Source organism: Salmo salar, chromosome 07 (genome assembly GCF_965601325.2).
Source record: "Salmo salar chromosome 07, fSalSal1, whole genome shotgun sequence".
NCBI classification, from domain to species: domain Eukaryota; kingdom Metazoa; phylum Chordata; class Actinopteri; order Salmoniformes; family Salmonidae; genus Salmo; species Salmo salar.
Genome location: NC_138297.1, coordinates 58,783,606 through 58,800,104, shown reverse-complemented (window position 1 = coordinate 58,800,104; position 16,499 = coordinate 58,783,606). Strand labels below are relative to the sequence as shown.

At 42.6% G+C, this 16,499-nt stretch overlaps 1 protein-coding gene and 1 long non-coding RNA gene across 7 annotated transcripts; one reads left to right on the top strand and one right to left on the bottom strand.

Annotated features, from left to right (window-relative positions):
- Positions 1-15: 15 nt before the first annotated feature.
- Positions 16-15,843, bottom strand: mest (mesoderm specific transcript). 5 transcript variants are annotated; one of them, XM_014207134.3, is made up of 12 exons: positions 15,546-15,825; positions 15,008-15,200; positions 12,919-12,998; positions 12,557-12,634; positions 12,125-12,261; positions 11,834-11,892; positions 10,176-10,216; positions 9,997-10,067; positions 8,101-8,202; positions 7,606-7,682; positions 4,094-4,157; positions 16-778 (listed from the first exon to the last, which is right to left on the bottom strand). In XM_014207134.3, the coding sequence occupies exons 2-12, from the start codon at positions 15,159-15,161 to the stop codon at positions 661-663; spliced, it is 981 nt and encodes a 326-aa protein (XP_014062609.1). In that variant the 5' UTR covers positions 15,162-15,200; positions 15,546-15,825; the 3' UTR covers positions 16-660. The 5 variants fall into 5 exon arrangements, with proteins under 5 accessions (XP_014062609.1, XP_014062612.1, XP_014062611.1 ...); XM_014207137.3 differs by having other exon boundaries at positions 15,474-15,546; XM_014207136.3 differs by lacking the exon at positions 15,546-15,825 and adding an exon at positions 15,325-15,520.
- Positions 8,925-14,545, top strand: LOC106608921 (uncharacterized). 2 transcript variants are annotated; one of them, XR_006770677.2, is made up of 5 exons: positions 8,925-9,119; positions 10,961-11,008; positions 11,095-11,403; positions 11,499-12,286; positions 12,482-14,545. It is a non-coding gene; the product is annotated as an uncharacterized LOC106608921 (long non-coding RNA). The 2 variants fall into 2 exon arrangements; XR_006770678.2 differs by lacking the exon at positions 8,925-9,119 and adding an exon at positions 10,826-10,886.
- Positions 15,844-16,499: the final 656 nt, after the last annotated feature.

The window sequence follows — 16,499 nt, the reverse complement described above, 5'->3', positions numbered from 1 at the left end:
TTGTGGACTGAAGTGTTAGCTTTATGGAAAACGACTTTTATTTCTAGAAAGTTGACCTTTAAGTCAGTGCTGTATTTCCTCCATCCAGAATGTAGAAATCATATCAAAATTATTTTCCTTGGGATGCAACCTGTTACAAATGCGCTTCAACCTTACGAATTACATCAATTTGTCATAAACAACAAATAGATTATACCCCAAAGATGAGATTACCTTAGGAAATCTACTGGAAGCATGAAAGATCACCCATGTCCCTATAGCAGTAGTTGATCCATGTAGTACTGTCATTTTGTTCATACTGAGTAGCAGGAATCTGTCGAACTTGGCTTGGTGCTTTGATGACAGACCAGGAATGGATTCAAGATTACTGTGTGTCATATCAGCTATGATTCAATGTGCACAGTTCTCATCCAGGTTTTTGTTCATGACTGACCCAGTCAGGGCTGAATCTTCACAACTTTTTCCACAATGGGAGATGTGAAGATTTGTGTTCATTAGGCACCAAATAGAAGAAAACACTGAAACGGGGCTGAACTCCAATAAATGCATATTTTTGTTTTCCTATTGCAAAATGTTTTAACCTTCCCGTTGTGAGCCCAAATGAACATGACCCAGGTTATGCTCGCAGAAGTTCAGATGGTCTAATTCTGGTGCGTTGGCTCAGAAGGCGTTGATGAAGCTGAAGTAGGCGGTGAGGAAGCCAGCAGGGTCCTCCAGCTGGGGATAATGGCTGATGTGTTCATCCAGAACCGACACAGTAGACCTCTGCACCAGTTTCCTGAAGGACAATGACAACATCGGGTTGGGAGGGACAAGAGGACATATTCATACAAAAGGAATACTTGCGTTCTGTAATACCCAAATGAATGATGGGGGATATATACAGAAACCCAAATACTTTGTCTACTACTGTATATACAGAATTTAAGCATTTGTCTCGGGGCTTTAACCAATCAGTTCCGGTTTAGCCGACATCCGCATAGTGGTGGAATTGCATTAGAGATGTCAAACACAAGCGGCTCCTAGCATTATACCTAAAGCGCACGTTGCCATTGGCTGCATGGAGTCACATTTATAGAAATTCCATGCAGCCTTGTTTACAATTCCAAACACTGGAACGTGAGATCTCGCTACAGCGCCATTAGGCTGATAGAAATGATTTTCAATTTGAGCGACATTTCTATATAGCCTACACTTTCTCGTTCTGGTCAGTCACCTTCAATCGAGTCAGACGGGGGTTCAAATCTTCCCTTTAGTTCTGCATAATTGTGGTGCCTTACATCAGTCTACAAATCCCACACAACTCACGGCCAATGGTGGTGCATTTTCTTGATTCACAATTAAGGTTCAAGTCTCTTTTCCCTCTCTGATGCTTTGGATTAAATGTTGAGTAACTTTAAAGTTCAATATATATATATTAAACTTCATACACATTAATATATATATACTGCTCAAAAAAATAAAGGGAACACTTAAACAACACAATGTAACTCCAAGTCAATCACACTTCTGTGAAATCAAACTGTCCACTTAGGAAGCAACACTGATTGACAATAAATTTCACATGCTGTTGTGCAAATGGAATAGACAACAGGTGGAAATTATAGGCAATTAGCAAGACACCCCCAATAAAGGAGTGGTTCTGCAGGTAGGGACCACAGACCACTTCTCAGTTCCTATGCTTCCTGGCTAATGTTTTGGTCACTTTTGAATGCTGGCGGTGCTTTCACTCTAGTGGTAGCATGAGACGGAGTCTACAACCCACACAAGTGGCTCAGGTAGTGCAGCTCATCCAGGATGGCACATCAATGCGAGCTGTGGCAATAAGGTTTGCTGTGTCTGTCAGCGTAGTGTCCAGAGCATGGAGGCGCTACCAGGAGACAGGCCAGTACATCAGGAGACGTGTAGGAGGGCAACAACCCAGCAGCAGGACCGCTACCTCCACCTTTGTGCAAGGAGGAGCAGGAGAAGCACTGCCAGAGCCCTGCAAAATGACCTCCAGCAGGCCACAAATGTGCGTGTCTGCTCAAACGGTCAGAAACAGACTCCATGAGGGTGGTATGAGGGCCCGACGTCCACAGGTGGGGGTTGTGCTTACAGCCCAACACCGTGCAGGACGTTTGGCATTTGCCAGAGAACACCAAGATTGGCAAATTCGCCACTGGCGCCCTGTGCTCTTCACAGATGAAAGCAGGTTCACACTGAGCACATGTGACAGAGTCTGGAGACGCCGTGGAGAACGTTCTGCTGCCTGCAACATCCTCCAGCATGACCGGTTTGGCGGTGGGTCAGTCATGGTGTGGGGTGGCATTTCTTTGGGGGGCCGCACAGCCCTCCATGTGCTCGCCAGAGGTAGCCTGACTGCCATTAGGTACCGAGATGAGATCCTCAGACCCCTTGTGAGACCATGCCCAGGCGTTGTAGGGAGGTCATACAGGCACGTGGAGGCCACACACACTACTGAGCCTCATTTTGACTTGTTTTAAGGACATTACATCAAAGTTGGGTCAGCCTGTAGTGTGAAAAGTAAAAAAGTATTTAATACGATTATTTCTTTCATTCAGATCTAGGATGTGTTGTTTAAGTGTTCCCTTTATTTTTTTGAGCAGTATAGATTTTTTAATCTAAATCCTGCAGTGGCTGAGTGGAATTGTCACCGGCTTGCAGAGCAAGATAATGGTTCAAAACCCGAGTGGTTCTGTAGCTAAGGTTATAGCCTCAATATATCCTCCTGTGTCAGAAGGCTACAGACCGACAGGTACAAAGAACATACTTGTTCTCTGCTTTTTCGGACTACGACGTCATGGTAGATGGTGGCATAAGAGAAAGACGTCTGCTTCTCAGTGGAGAGGTTGTGGGCTCCAATCCAAGCAGAGGCCATGGGGAAAGACTTGGCAGGGACTGTAAGATATTCTGGGGTGGTAATTAGCAGTGCGAAGCATCGGTTGGAAAAATGGTGAGAGAGTCAAAAGAAGGTTCTATCCAGATGGTCCAAAAGAAATGATCAAACCGGACAAGCTGAAACGCCAACAACTGACACGGACTGACATGGTGGTGGAGGAAGGTAGCAACCGAGAGGGGAGAATTGAGTAGAGTTCAAGGCAAGCAGAAGCAAAGACTAAACAGTATCTTTTTTCAAGATTTAACCATGGTGTTTCTGGTGAATTATTGCATAACCATCTGCATTTATATCTGAATACAGGGACCATGCCCCCTCTTCTGTCCTCTTCGCTCCCCATCTCAGAGATGAAGGGCGGTCCTCTTCAATCCAGGACTGGGATTCCAAGCAGCAACCTCATCTGTGTGAGCCAGGGAGCATCCACCAGCGCCACAGACACCTTCACACTAACTAGGAAACACTTATTAAAAAGGTAGATATCTGAAGAGAGTAGGTTTATGTTAAAAATGACATTGGATGGGATTTGAACCCATGACCTTGGCGATGCAAGGCAGTGACAATTACTGTTAGTAAGATAAAATACTCTGACAAAGAGAGTGCATTTAACATTCTACACAACCTATGGACTGAGCTTTGAGCCCAAAAATACTTCTACAATATACTTTCTGTCTGTCTGTAGGGCTTGAATACCCTTTCTGGTATTTTTACAGACATTAGAAGGAATGCACAGGCTTGTGCTCCAACAACAGGAGAAGAGGTACTACCTTATGTACCTTACGACAAAAAAAAGGCTCGGCACGCCATAGAAAGTGTATTGTATTAAATTAATATCACGTTTTAGACGTCGACAAAACCGTTTCAGTTGAATGCCTTCAGTAGTACAACTGACTAGGTATCCCCCTTTCCCTTATTTGAGACAGGAAAAAACAGGAGTACATTGTGCCTCAGACACTAACCGTAAACACCACCATCATGTGGTTGTACATGATACTACAGCTCTTCATATGGAAAGACAGCATTTACCATGCAATCTCAGCCCTAGCAAAACTCATTGAATATTCCTACACTCACAAATGTAACTACCCAATGCAAGTGAATGGCAATGACCCAGTGCATGTGAATGAAACTCTCACTAACACCTTAAATACCTCAATGCATGTCAATAGGATAAGACTATGGAAGAGGTGCACTTACTGGTAAAGGAAGATGAATTGGGGGTGAGGGTTGACTGGATCCAGGGGTCCATAGATCATATGAACTGAAAGACAAGGAGGTAGAGAGATGACGTGGAGGAACTTGTTCTAAAAAACCCAGAAACTATAATTTTTTTGCATTCCAATGACAGGCTAGTCAATTAGCATCTAACTAAATCCACATGCCTTCTCATAACAATCAAATGTTATAATGCATCTAGTGATGACAGACCGAAACACTTTGCAGTGAGATGTTGAACAGGATTCTATGGGGATGGGGACCATGTGTAGTAGGGAGGGAGAGAGGTGTGGATCACACCGATCACGCCACTACCAGCTAACCTTAATGGGGCACAGATGGGCTAATAATCTCCTGGGAGGTATTAGTCTGCGCTAAGTAGCTTAGCCTCACTGACTGACTCGCTGGTCATCTCATAGTCTAAACCAGAGGGGAGTTTTACCGTTTACAGTCACTGTACAACAGCATTCAGAACTTCAGTGTACTAACTGACATGGCACTGTAACTTGTTTTTGTGCAGTTTCATAGTAGGCACAAACCAACCTATTGCAGGAAATCAACATCAACGGATAGAACAGCAGTGATGGAGTTGAATGAATGACAGACAGTACATTATCTTAACTTCCTGCCATTGCCCTTCTGTCATTACAGTACCTTCAGAAAGGATTCACAGTCCTTGACTATTTACACATTTTGTTGTTTCAAAGTGCGATTAAAATAGGTTTGTCATTTTTTGTCAACGAACTATCCAATATACTCTAATGTTAAAGTGGGGGGAAAAATAAAATGGTAATGAAAATAAACAGTAATATATTTGGATAAGAAAGGAATTCAACCCCCTGAATCAATACATGCTATGATCACCTTTGGCAGTGATTACAGTTGTGAGTCTTGCTGGGTATGTCTAAGAGCTTTGCAAACCTGGATTGTGCAATATTTTCCCATTATTCTTTTAATAATCTTCAAGCTCTGACAAGTTCGATGTTGATCATTGCTAGACAGCCATTTTCAAGTCTTGCCATAGATTTTCAAGACGATTTAAGTCAAAACTGTAACTAGGCCATTCAGGAACATTCAATGTCATCTTGGTAAGCAACTCCAGTGTATATTTGGTCTTGTGTTTTAAGTTATTGTCCTGCTGAAAGTTGGATTTGTCTCCCAGTGTCTGTTAGAAAGCAGACTGAATCAAGTTTTCCTCTAGGATTTTGCCTGTGCTTAGCTCTATTCTGTTTTTTTTATATCCTAAAAAACTCCCTAGTCCTTGCCGATGACAAGCATACCCATAACATGATGCAGACACCACCATGCTTGAAAATATGAAGAGTGGTACTCATAAGTATTTGGTCACCTACAACCAAGCAAGATTTCTGGCTCTCACAGACCTGTAACTTCTTCTGTAAGAGGCTCCTCTGTCCTCCACTCGTTACCTGTATTAATGGCACCTGTTTGAACTTGTTATCAGTATAAAAGACACCTGTCCACAACCTCAAACAGTCACACTCCACTATGGCCAAGACCAAAGAGCTGTCAAAGGACTCCAGAAACAAAATTGTAGACCTGCACCAGGCTGGGAAGACTGAATCTGCAATAGGTAAGCAGCTTGGTTTGAAGAAATCAACTTTGGGAGCAATTATTAGGAAATGGAAGACATACAAGACCACTGATAATCTCCCTCGATCTGGGGCTCCACGCAAGATCTCACCCCATGGGGTCAAAATGATCACAAGAACGGTGAGCAAAAATCCCAGAAGCACACGGGGGGACCTAGTGAATGACCTGCAGAGAGCTGGGACCAAAGTAACAAAGCCTACCATCAGTAACACACTACGCCGCCAGGGACTCAAATCCTGCAGTGCCAGACGTGTCCCCCTGCTTAAGCCAGTACATGTCCAGGCCCGTCTGAAGTTTGCTAGAGAGCATTTGGATGATCCAGAAGAGGATTGGGAGAATGTCATATGGTCAGATGAAACCAAAATAGAACTTTTTGGTAAAAACTCAACTCGTCGTGTTTGGAGGACAAAGAATGCTGAGTTGCATCCAAAGGACACCATACCTACTGTGAAGCATGGGGGTGGAAACATCATGCTTTGGGGCTGTTTTTCTGCCAAGGGACCAGGACGACTGATCCGTGTAAAGGAAAGAATTAATGGGGCCATGTATCGTGAGATTTTGAGTGAAAACCTCCTTCCATCAGCAAGGGCATTGAAGATGAAACGTGGCTGGGTCTTTCACCATGACAATGATCCCAAACACACCGCCTGGGCAACGAAGGAGTGGCTTCGTAAGAAGCATTTCAAGGTCCTGGAGTGGCCTAGCCAGTCTCCAGATCTCAACCCCATAGAAAATCTTTGGAGAGAGTTGAAAGTCCGTGTTGCCCAGCGACAGCCCCAAAACATCACTGCTCTAGAGGAGATCTGCATGGAGGAATGGGCCAAAATACTTACAGAAAACGTTTGACTTACAGAAAACGTTTGACCTGTGTCATTGCCAACAAAGGGTATATAACAAAGTATTGAGATAAACTTTTGTTATTGACCAAATACTTATTTTCCACCATAATTTGCTAATAAATTCACAAAAAATCCTACAATGTGATTTTCTGGATTTCTTTTCTCATTTTGTCTGTCATAGTTGAAGTGTACCTATGATGAACATTACAGGCCTCTCTCATCTTTTTAAGTGGGAGAACTTGCACAATTGGTGGCTGACCTCAATACTTTTTTGCCCCACTGTAACTCTAACTGGTTTAAAAATCCCAATTGGCCTCATGGTGAAATCCCTGAGCGGTTTCCTTCCTTTCCATCAACCGATTTAGGAAGGACACCTGTATCTTTGTAGTGACTGGGTGTACTGTTACACCATCCAAAGTGTGATTAATAACTTCACCATGCTCAAAAGGGGTAATCAAAGTCTGCTTTTTTTATTTTCTTCATCTACCAATAGGTTTTCCAATGCCTTCTTTGCAAGGCATTGGAAAACCCCCCTGGTCTTTGTCGTTGAATTTGTGCTTGAAATTCACTGTTCGACTGAGGAACCTTACAGATAATTGTATGTGTGGTGTACAGAGACGGGGTAGTCACTCAAAAATCATGTTACCACCATTATTGCACAAAGAGTTAGTCCATGCAACTTATTATCTGACTTGTTAAGCACATTGTTATTCTTGAAGTTATTTAGGCTTGTCATAACAAAGGGATTGGGGTATTGCGTGTAGATCAGTGACACAAAATCTACATTTAATCAATTTTCAATTCAGGCTGTAACAACAAAATGTGGAAAAAGTCAAGGGGTGTGAAAACTTTCTGAAGGCACTGTAGATCTCTTAAATAATTATGAATAGATCCTCATATCTATATGAGATTATATAATATTTTGTTTTCATTCAGTTATCAAAGGTTCAGTCATAACTTGAGACACTCTTGTGTAACAGACTTCACATAAACCGGGAATTGATGTTTCAATCATTGCTCAGCAACTAGACAGACAGTACTCACCAGGGATGAAAGTGGAGGTCAGAGCACCAACCCATCTGTCTCGGTGCTCATCCCTCTGGTTAATAAACTGCAGGATACTACGAGGAGAAGGGAATGCAATCTTATTACCAATTAATCACAGATCAATCAGTCAATCACTTTTATCCATCACTGTATAGGGAGAAATGGGAAACTAGCTTATGTTAATAAATTCAATCAAAAGAAAAGTACAAGGGTTAACAACACAATCTATGCAGGTGGAAACATTTTTCTGTTTATATACAGTATGTTATCATTTAGATGGAAAATGTGCACATTTATTCAGTGCAATTTGGTTGGGTTCAAATTATATTTTTTTTAATCAATTTCTTTCACCTATGACAATGTATCAAATAACCCAAAATTTGACTAGCCATTTTAGTTTGAAATGAGTCAGAGACCTGTCTTGTGACTACTCTATTCCGTATGTATAGGTATTTGACTAGTGAGGTCCGAAAACAGTGTATGGTACAGTACCTGTCCATGACCAGGTTCCCATCATTGAAGCGGACCCCTGTCCACATGTCCAACAACTCAGCATCTGTGGGCTGGGTGTATGGACCAAACACGTCCCCGAGCCTGACCCGAAACCAAGAGTAAACTGGGTAAATGCTACATCTTTACAGTACATTAAATATGTTCACTCAAACTCAGTTGAATGCTGGTTAGGTAATCCTCCATGTTTTCACTCAGTTTGATTCGTCAGCTATGCTTTGCAGCGAATATAAATACCTTCATAACATTTAAATAAAATATGTTCATCTTTGAAACAGTAAAATGGTCGAGGGGTTTATAATTTAACTGAATGGACATAACTAGAGCTGTAATACTTGTGCCTAGTTAACTTGCCATCAATGTTCTTACTGTAAATATGTTATTGCAGTTATTGCGGATAGTCATTAATATAATAGTTCGATTCAAACGTTTACATGCTCTGCAAGAATGATTTCTCTAATTATGTTTACATGGACACGTTGAAAATCAGGTTACCCGATGGCACTCTGACAAATGCAGAAAATCGCCAATCAAAATAAACGTTCTACCACCGCGACCACGTTATTTTTGGGAAGCATATTTGACATATAAAGCTTGTATGCGAAAACTACTTCTGAAGCCGAAATCACAGAGAAACGCCGTCAAAATGTGTGTGCGGGAGTAGAGTGCGTCAATTCACATACACAGCATCGCATATGCCAATTTAATGGTCAATACATAACAGTTGTTTTTGCTATGTGCCCTTGTGAATTATTGTTGTGTGTTCCTTTAGATTAACCTTTTGTCCTACAGGAGCCACCGTACATGCCTACTCTAAACAGTTATGTTAGCTCACGAACGTAAAAAGTTATTGCTAATACACCTGAGCAGGTTTTAAAGAATTAATCTTGTCTCATTCGTTCTACACAACAGTATTCTCTCTTGAAATCAGAATTCCTCGACATTCCCAGCCCCTAGCCTGCCTAAGCTAAGTTATATGCCTGTGATGGAAATCAACATAGGTAGGCATAACGTTCGTTTTCAAATATGCATTATTTGGCACTGGCAGTTAAATTTAACACTAAGGGTGTGTTCATAAATTCACTCTAGCTGTACTTCGATTTCAGAGCGCTCTCAGTGTGCCAGAGCGCAGAATAATTCAAGCATTTACAAACGCTCAACACCTATTGACTATGGCCGGTGCGTAATTAAATTGTTGCCAGCATCACAGTCACCAGTGCTCTGGATAACATGAAAACAGCCAAACCAGCTCTGCAAGGGCGAGTAAAATGGTCAGAGTGAGGTTCTCATTTTTGTCTGGAAGTAACTAGCAAGCTAGCTAACGGCTTGGGTGCTTGACTGCCGTTGTGAGGTCAGAACGCTCGGATCGACCCTCCTCCTCCGCCAGAGCGTCCAGTGTGCGCTCGGAATACTCTGAGAGCAAAACGCTCTGAATTTACTAACGGACAATCTGACAATGCTCTGAATTTACGAACGCCCAGAGCGCACTCAGTGAATGTACGAACACACCGTAAATAGACACTTTGGGTGTGTTCGTAAATTCCATCTGGAGTGCCAGAGTGCGCTCTGGGCGTTCATAAACACAGAGCGTTGTCAGATTATAATAAACAGAGTAAAGTGTTTACATGACTATTGCATAATCTGCCTACTGCCATAACTTGTAACTTTAATATTGAGGTATGACTGTACATGTAAAGGTAATGTATTTCGCTGCAGATAATTCAAAATACACAATGAAAAAATATATCAATGACTGAGCCCCTTGCTGTAACCCTGTTAGTTTGAGCTCATGTGTCTGTTCTGTGTCCACGTTAAAGATTCAAGAGCTGTGTACAGTAGGAGGAAACGTATACAGTATGTGAGAACACAGGCATGTACCCTTTAGAGAACACCATGTAGTTGGTGAGACGGGTCAGCACTGGAGAGAGGAAGCTGGAGTCCTTGAGGAGCTGTGTGGGAGACAGCATGGCGATCATCCAACAGAACAACAATAAGCAGTCATAATGCCCAGAGAACAGTCAGATAATCCAGAATATCCACAGTAAATGTTGACTAACCTTCTGAAGGAATCTGGGATGGTGTGTTTCTGGGAATATGCCTGTTCAAGAAAAAATGTTTTTTACTTACATTAAATATTTCATAACCAAACATGGCAAGTTAACAGTAAGACAAAGGCTATCAAAGCAATATGTCACTTTGTCATGAAGTTGTTGACCGGTAATCTACTTTGTACACATATGAAGAGGTCCTTGCTATGATCCTTGGGGCGTTTAAAATGGTAGGGGTTTAGGGGAACAATGAAAAAATACAGTGGAACTGGCTTCGAGGTCCAGAGTTGAGTTTGAGGGGGTAAGAGTTTAGGGTAGGGACATCAAGGATTCCGGATAGCACTAACCCATAGGAAACTATTGCGGTATAGTGTGTATCACTCGGAGTAGAGGAATTTGTAAGAACACAAAATCACTGATTTGAATGAGGGGTTAAACCAAGGGTGAGCAACTCTGGTACTGGTGAGAAGCAGGGTGTGCAGGATTTAGTGGAAAAAAATAGTGAATTGGGCTGCCTGTGTAAATGCAGTCTTAGTAAAAAATAAAATAATAAATCGGACAAGACAGGTGAGTTTACACCAGCTGCCCATCATTGTCTAATCAGGCTCTGATTGGTTACAGGTTGTCTGCTAGACACAACATATAAATACTCTCAAGTCTTTTCTCCTCACTTCACCAGTACTGTTCATTGGCTATCATAGCTGCTAGTACTGGCTCAGGGTAAGATGGTGGCAAGAGCAATGTTACTTTCATCACATTGAGCATGTTGTTTAACGTTCAACCTCTGTCTGCAGGTGCCTCCTTGCTTTGTTGAGCTGTTCATTGCTCTCCTTATCAACAAGGTAAGAGCAACATTAAAGTACTGTTTGCTTGAATTGTTTTTGGAAGTCTTATCTGAAGTTAACATTTTAGTTTGTTCCTTCCCCAGTTTATAGGACTGTCTTTCTCCACCCTCTTCGAGCACAGCACTAGTCGTCTATGAGCACGGCACTAGTCGGAGCGACACTGACAAGCATATGCTGCCCCCCTCTCCTCCTGAGACTGGAGGCTCTATTCCCATTCCATACCGACTAGCTCGTGTCAGCTCCAGCAGAAACCAGCAGGTTCAGGAAGAGCCTGAAGCCTCCCAGAGCCTGGTGTGGAGTCTTTCCAGTGTGGAGAAGACCCTTTACTGCACCATTGGGCCCCCGGCTCTATCAAGATTCCTTGGCATGAGCAGAACAACCAGGAACCAGCAGTAAGCTTCTGATATCTTCTAGTTTATGTTCATGATTTCTTATTATTGACGCAACTTCATGAATAATCCATGTTTCTTGTTGGCTACAACCACAGTTCTTCCCAGGCTAAGGGTGGTGTCTGGTTGGAGTCTTCCCAGGGTGTATTTGTCTGGGTACCATCAGTACGGTCACTACATGGCTACTAGGTAAGGTTACATCTTTCAGATGTGTTGCAGCTTTAACACGTTTTATTTTTCTATTCCTGGCTCAGCAGGTCTGTATTAACCTGGATCCTGATATCATTTGGCTATGATGCTCTACAACTTTGAATAAGTTACTTTAAAAATGTTTTTGTCTGGCTTGCTTTGTCCATTTAAATGGTACATTTTACTTAAGTATGGTTTGTGCTACCTGTAGCCAATCAGGAAAAGGTCTGAAACTGTACTCTACCTCCATTGGACAGACAGAGGCTGTTGATGGTCAAGTGTCCAGTCCTGTTGTGGTCACTCCTGTGAGATGCAAAGATGGGATCAGTCGGGAAAAGCTATAACATCCACCATATTTCACCTTTCCTGTGTTGTTGGGTAATGGAAGGGAAATCACTAGACTATTGAGATGTAGACCTATTATGTTAGTGCTTTCAGTGATGAGGGTTCCTCCAGGATTGGCTTCCAAGCCCAACCTTGACCATTAGTGGGGGAAATACAAACTGGCAACTTCGTGCAGCAGTGCTGAGCTCACCTGTAGAGCAGTTCCAGGGCCACAGTGTCTCCATAGTCATGGGAGAGCAGGTTAACCCTCTGCTCCATCAGACCCAGGTGGGACACCAACGCCTCCACAACACTGGCCTGCTCAAAGATGGAGTAGCGGTGGGGCCTCTGTCAGGGAGAAATGTCAGTATAGGTGAGCACCTTAGCTAGAACAAAATGTGCCTATTTGGATAATTTATTTTTTTGTTAATGCAATTTTCCTTCTGGTCTACTTTCCCGTAGTCTATAGGTTAACATAACTTGCCATTCCTCAGTTATTGGCAATTGTTTGCTTGCTTATTCGTTGGCACTGTTTGTGGGTTAATGTGTACATTTCTCTCCCTGGTAGATTCCCTGGCATTCTAACCGATGCCTCAAAGACCGTTTCGCCCACAATTCAAGTCTGTCATAGCCTGCGACTCACAGGTTTGTCACTGAAGCCAAAACCAAGAAAGTCCAGAGCAATGACACGGTTAAAGCGCCGATTCAGGGGCTCCCATATCTGTAAGACAAACACACCTGGCATTCAGACACCTGTCCAGATACCTGGGTCATGTTCATAAGGCACAAAAAAGACATGAACCTAGGCACTACCTGACCTCCAAAAAGGGATGCTTGTTTTCATGTCCGGTTGCAAAACAATTTGCTACGGTGTGCCCTATTGAACATGGCTCTGTTCACAATATACCATCTGAGTGTGCAATAATGGAATAAGAATTATCCCAGCAAACCAATTGATCTGTGCATAACATTTTATAGATAAGCCCCTTTCTCTTATCAGCTTACCTTGTACCAGTCCAGGCTGGAGGTAGGGAAGCCATGGAGGAGAATGACCACATCAGAGCTGCCTACAGCACCATAGGTCTCTGGTAGAGGAAAAAGTAAAGCATACATTGTTCATCACGTACCATGAAAATGTTACATGGGTCAAAGGGATAAAACTGGTGCTTGGAACTTGCCATTGTAAAGTGCAAATGATGACTGATCTAAACATGGGCTCTAACTTGTAGCAGTCCAGACTGTTCCCTGTACTGATGAAGGCGCCTCTAGATGACTACAGTAATCTGCATCTCTAATGTAATGAGATGTTTCTTTATTCCACCCACATTCATGTGACAACTGGACAGGTGAAAATAAATGCTTTCCCCGCTCCTGTCAATTAAATGTGCTTTATTGGCATGACTTAACAAAGTACATATTGCCAAAGCTTACTTTAGAGATTTACAATATTAACATAATTAAAATAATATTGTCAACGTGACAACAATAATCAACGGTCAAAATAACCATACAGTGAATAATAACAATGGCATAGAGGACATGTGTGTGTTGGTTGGTTTGTCAGACACTGTCCCTCATTTTATGGCAGGCAGCAATGTAGTGTGCTGCCAACCCACAGCTCTCTGCTTCCTCCCCCAACAGGATGGGTAGCCTATCTTCATCAGAGAGGTCTTTGAAACCTTGAATAAGGGTTTCAAATTTGGGGTAATTACACTCAAATTGTTATTTTTTTTGACATTTTGTCAGGAAATGCAGCTCTGTCTCGGGTTTTGCAGTGGTTGCACAGCCTTTCCTCTACAGGGAGCCAGGTTTTCCTGTGTCTACCCTTCTCAATGGCAAGGCTGTGCTCACTGAGCCTGTACTTTGTCTAAGGTTTTGATCAGTAACCATGGTCAAATAGTTTGCTGTGGTGTACTGTCGATTTAGGGCCAGATAGCACTGCATTTTGTTTTGTGCTTTGTGTTTCCCAATAAGTAATGTAGTTCTGTTGTAATTTGGTTTATTCTGATTGGATGTTCTGGTCCTGAGGCTTCAGTGTGTTAGTAGAACAGGTTTGTGACCTCAGCCCCAGGACCAGCTGGATGAGGGGACTCTTGGCTGTGTAATAAAGATAATCTAACGTTTTACCTAATGATATATAAGGAGGGCATTTGCACAACATGTTTCACAACAGCACACAACAAAATTCCAGAGACATATTGAGCGACCAACTGATACCAATCACGACCACACCCAGAGACAGATGGCTGACTTAAGCCCTAGCCACACGAACTGACCACTGGTGTAAAGAACAACATTCCATGAATATCGCAAGCACCCAGACACGAATGACCAGAAATACACACACACACACACTTAGGTGTGTTGGACTCCGAGGACAAAGGACACTGCCAAGGGCCAATGGGAAGTCGACACCACCTGGAGAGTGGACCGTCCCTCCACTCATCGACCAGTCAGGAGAGCGGACCTACTAGACTCAACGTCAACACACTGTTATTTCATTGTATAAATTGGATGTACACTATGTTTCGGGGCTCTCTTCTGCTAGTTCCCTATGCGCTAAACGAAGGAGTCCGTGCACGCTCAGCCAAATATCTTTGTCTCATAATAAACTGCCTTACTATAAAGTGAATCCACCTGGTACAGCGTCTTGACTTGGTCTCCTTCTCAAGTAATTGATCATCAACAGCTGTATCAAAACTTAATTGCTCTTGTTTTTAGTTTGTATTATTAGTGGATATTGGCCTAATTCTGCCCTGTGTGCATTGTTTGTAGTTTTCCTCTGGACATGTAGGTGAATCTTACAGAACTCTGCATTCAGGTTTCAATGGGGTGTTTGTCCTATTGGGGGAAATCTTGTTTTGCAAGTGGACCCCACACCTCGCTGCCATAAAGTGCAATTGGTTCAATGACACATTCAATTAGTCTTTAAAGATCAGTACAGTGCACCACTATCAGGTATGTGCAGGGGATAGGGAGATGGATTCATAAGCAAGTTACATTTCAAACGTATGATGTTTGGACGTATATAATCTGAATCAAATGAGAAAACACCCTATCCCTCCATTCTACTCTTACTGATGCCAAATCTTACCTCTGTAGAATATATTGTTGCTCCTGAAAGTGAAGAATGCTCCGGCAGAGCGCCAGGTCAGGAGGGCTGGAGACAGTTGGGGAGGAGGGATGTGCAGGTAGACCGCCAGCAGAGGAATGCACAGCAAGCCCACAAGAAGCCACCATTCCCTCATCTTTCCTTAGGTAGGAGGGCCGGTCTCGCGTTCCGCACTCTGGAATATACGGATGAAAACCACACTGGGGTGACGGTATGACATTTAATCACCCTTTCACATGAATGGTCTACAAGTGCCAGACCTATTGTGTGATACTGTCATGTGACACCCCGCTACTTACTGTCTATTCATACATTCTTGAAGCAACATAGTCGGCAAAACTAGACTTTGGAATATCGTCAAAATAGTGGGCTACATGTTAACGTCGCGGTCTCCTTGCAACAATAGGCTATGCTATCATTCTGTTTTAAAAATAAAGCATTAGCCTACCTCTTGGAAATGGGTCAATTCTTAAAACTAAAATAACACTTCCGCCCGGGGCACTGTCAGTGCTGTACTTACCTACAGCCGAGTCGCGGTTCTGTCATTCCTATGTGCTCAGTGCGTCCGGGTCACCTGGGTAGGTTTCGAACCTTGGCCCAGTGCACTGCATTAGCGCTGGGTCGGGGAATTGTATTATTTTGTAGTGTAGCATGGAGGATTGCCAGGGAGCTGAGCGCTAAATCTTCAGGAGCCATCTGTCGGTGTGGATGTCCAATAAGCATGCCAATGATACATGCCACCCGTTCCAAATGTCCACTTTCATGTAACACACCATATACTGATTTGAATGAGTATTACAATAAAAATTACACTAGGGAAGGCTACTCATAGCATGAATCAACGGAACGGTAGTCCAGAGGGAACGTAAGTTACCTTACTGATTATCAGTGCCATAATCAATATCCCTAGCTGATTATTAAAATGAGACAAGGCGAATGTGGTATATATGATTAAATTATCCTATATTTTTCTTCTCCATGCATGAGGAAATAACCTATTTGCAGCCATCCAGTGGACGAATTGTTAGTGGCGGGTTACTCGTTTCCGCGTATCTTTCAAACCCACCCAGACTCATCACTAGATGGCAGTGTAACACAACTAAAGCACTTGGCAGACATCTGACAGAATGGGTTTCATTATAAACAGAATCATACCATTATTAAAAGGACAAAGTACATTTAAATGTATTTATTTTTTACCAAATCTGCATTTTAGATCTAAACATGTTATAGAAGTTCCCAATAACTTTTTGGCAATTTCACTTCAATTTGAGAAACATATCCCACCAGCGACAGACCTCATTCAGTCACAGGCACAGATAAAACATGAAGGATCCAAATCCCAAATAAGTCATTTTGGAAACGGCAAAGCTCTGTGATCCACGTCTTACACATCACACATGAAAATGTGTCATTTCAAACTTCATCAGCAACCTTCTATTCCATTTTGTTGGATTTGAGCAATAATTTTCCA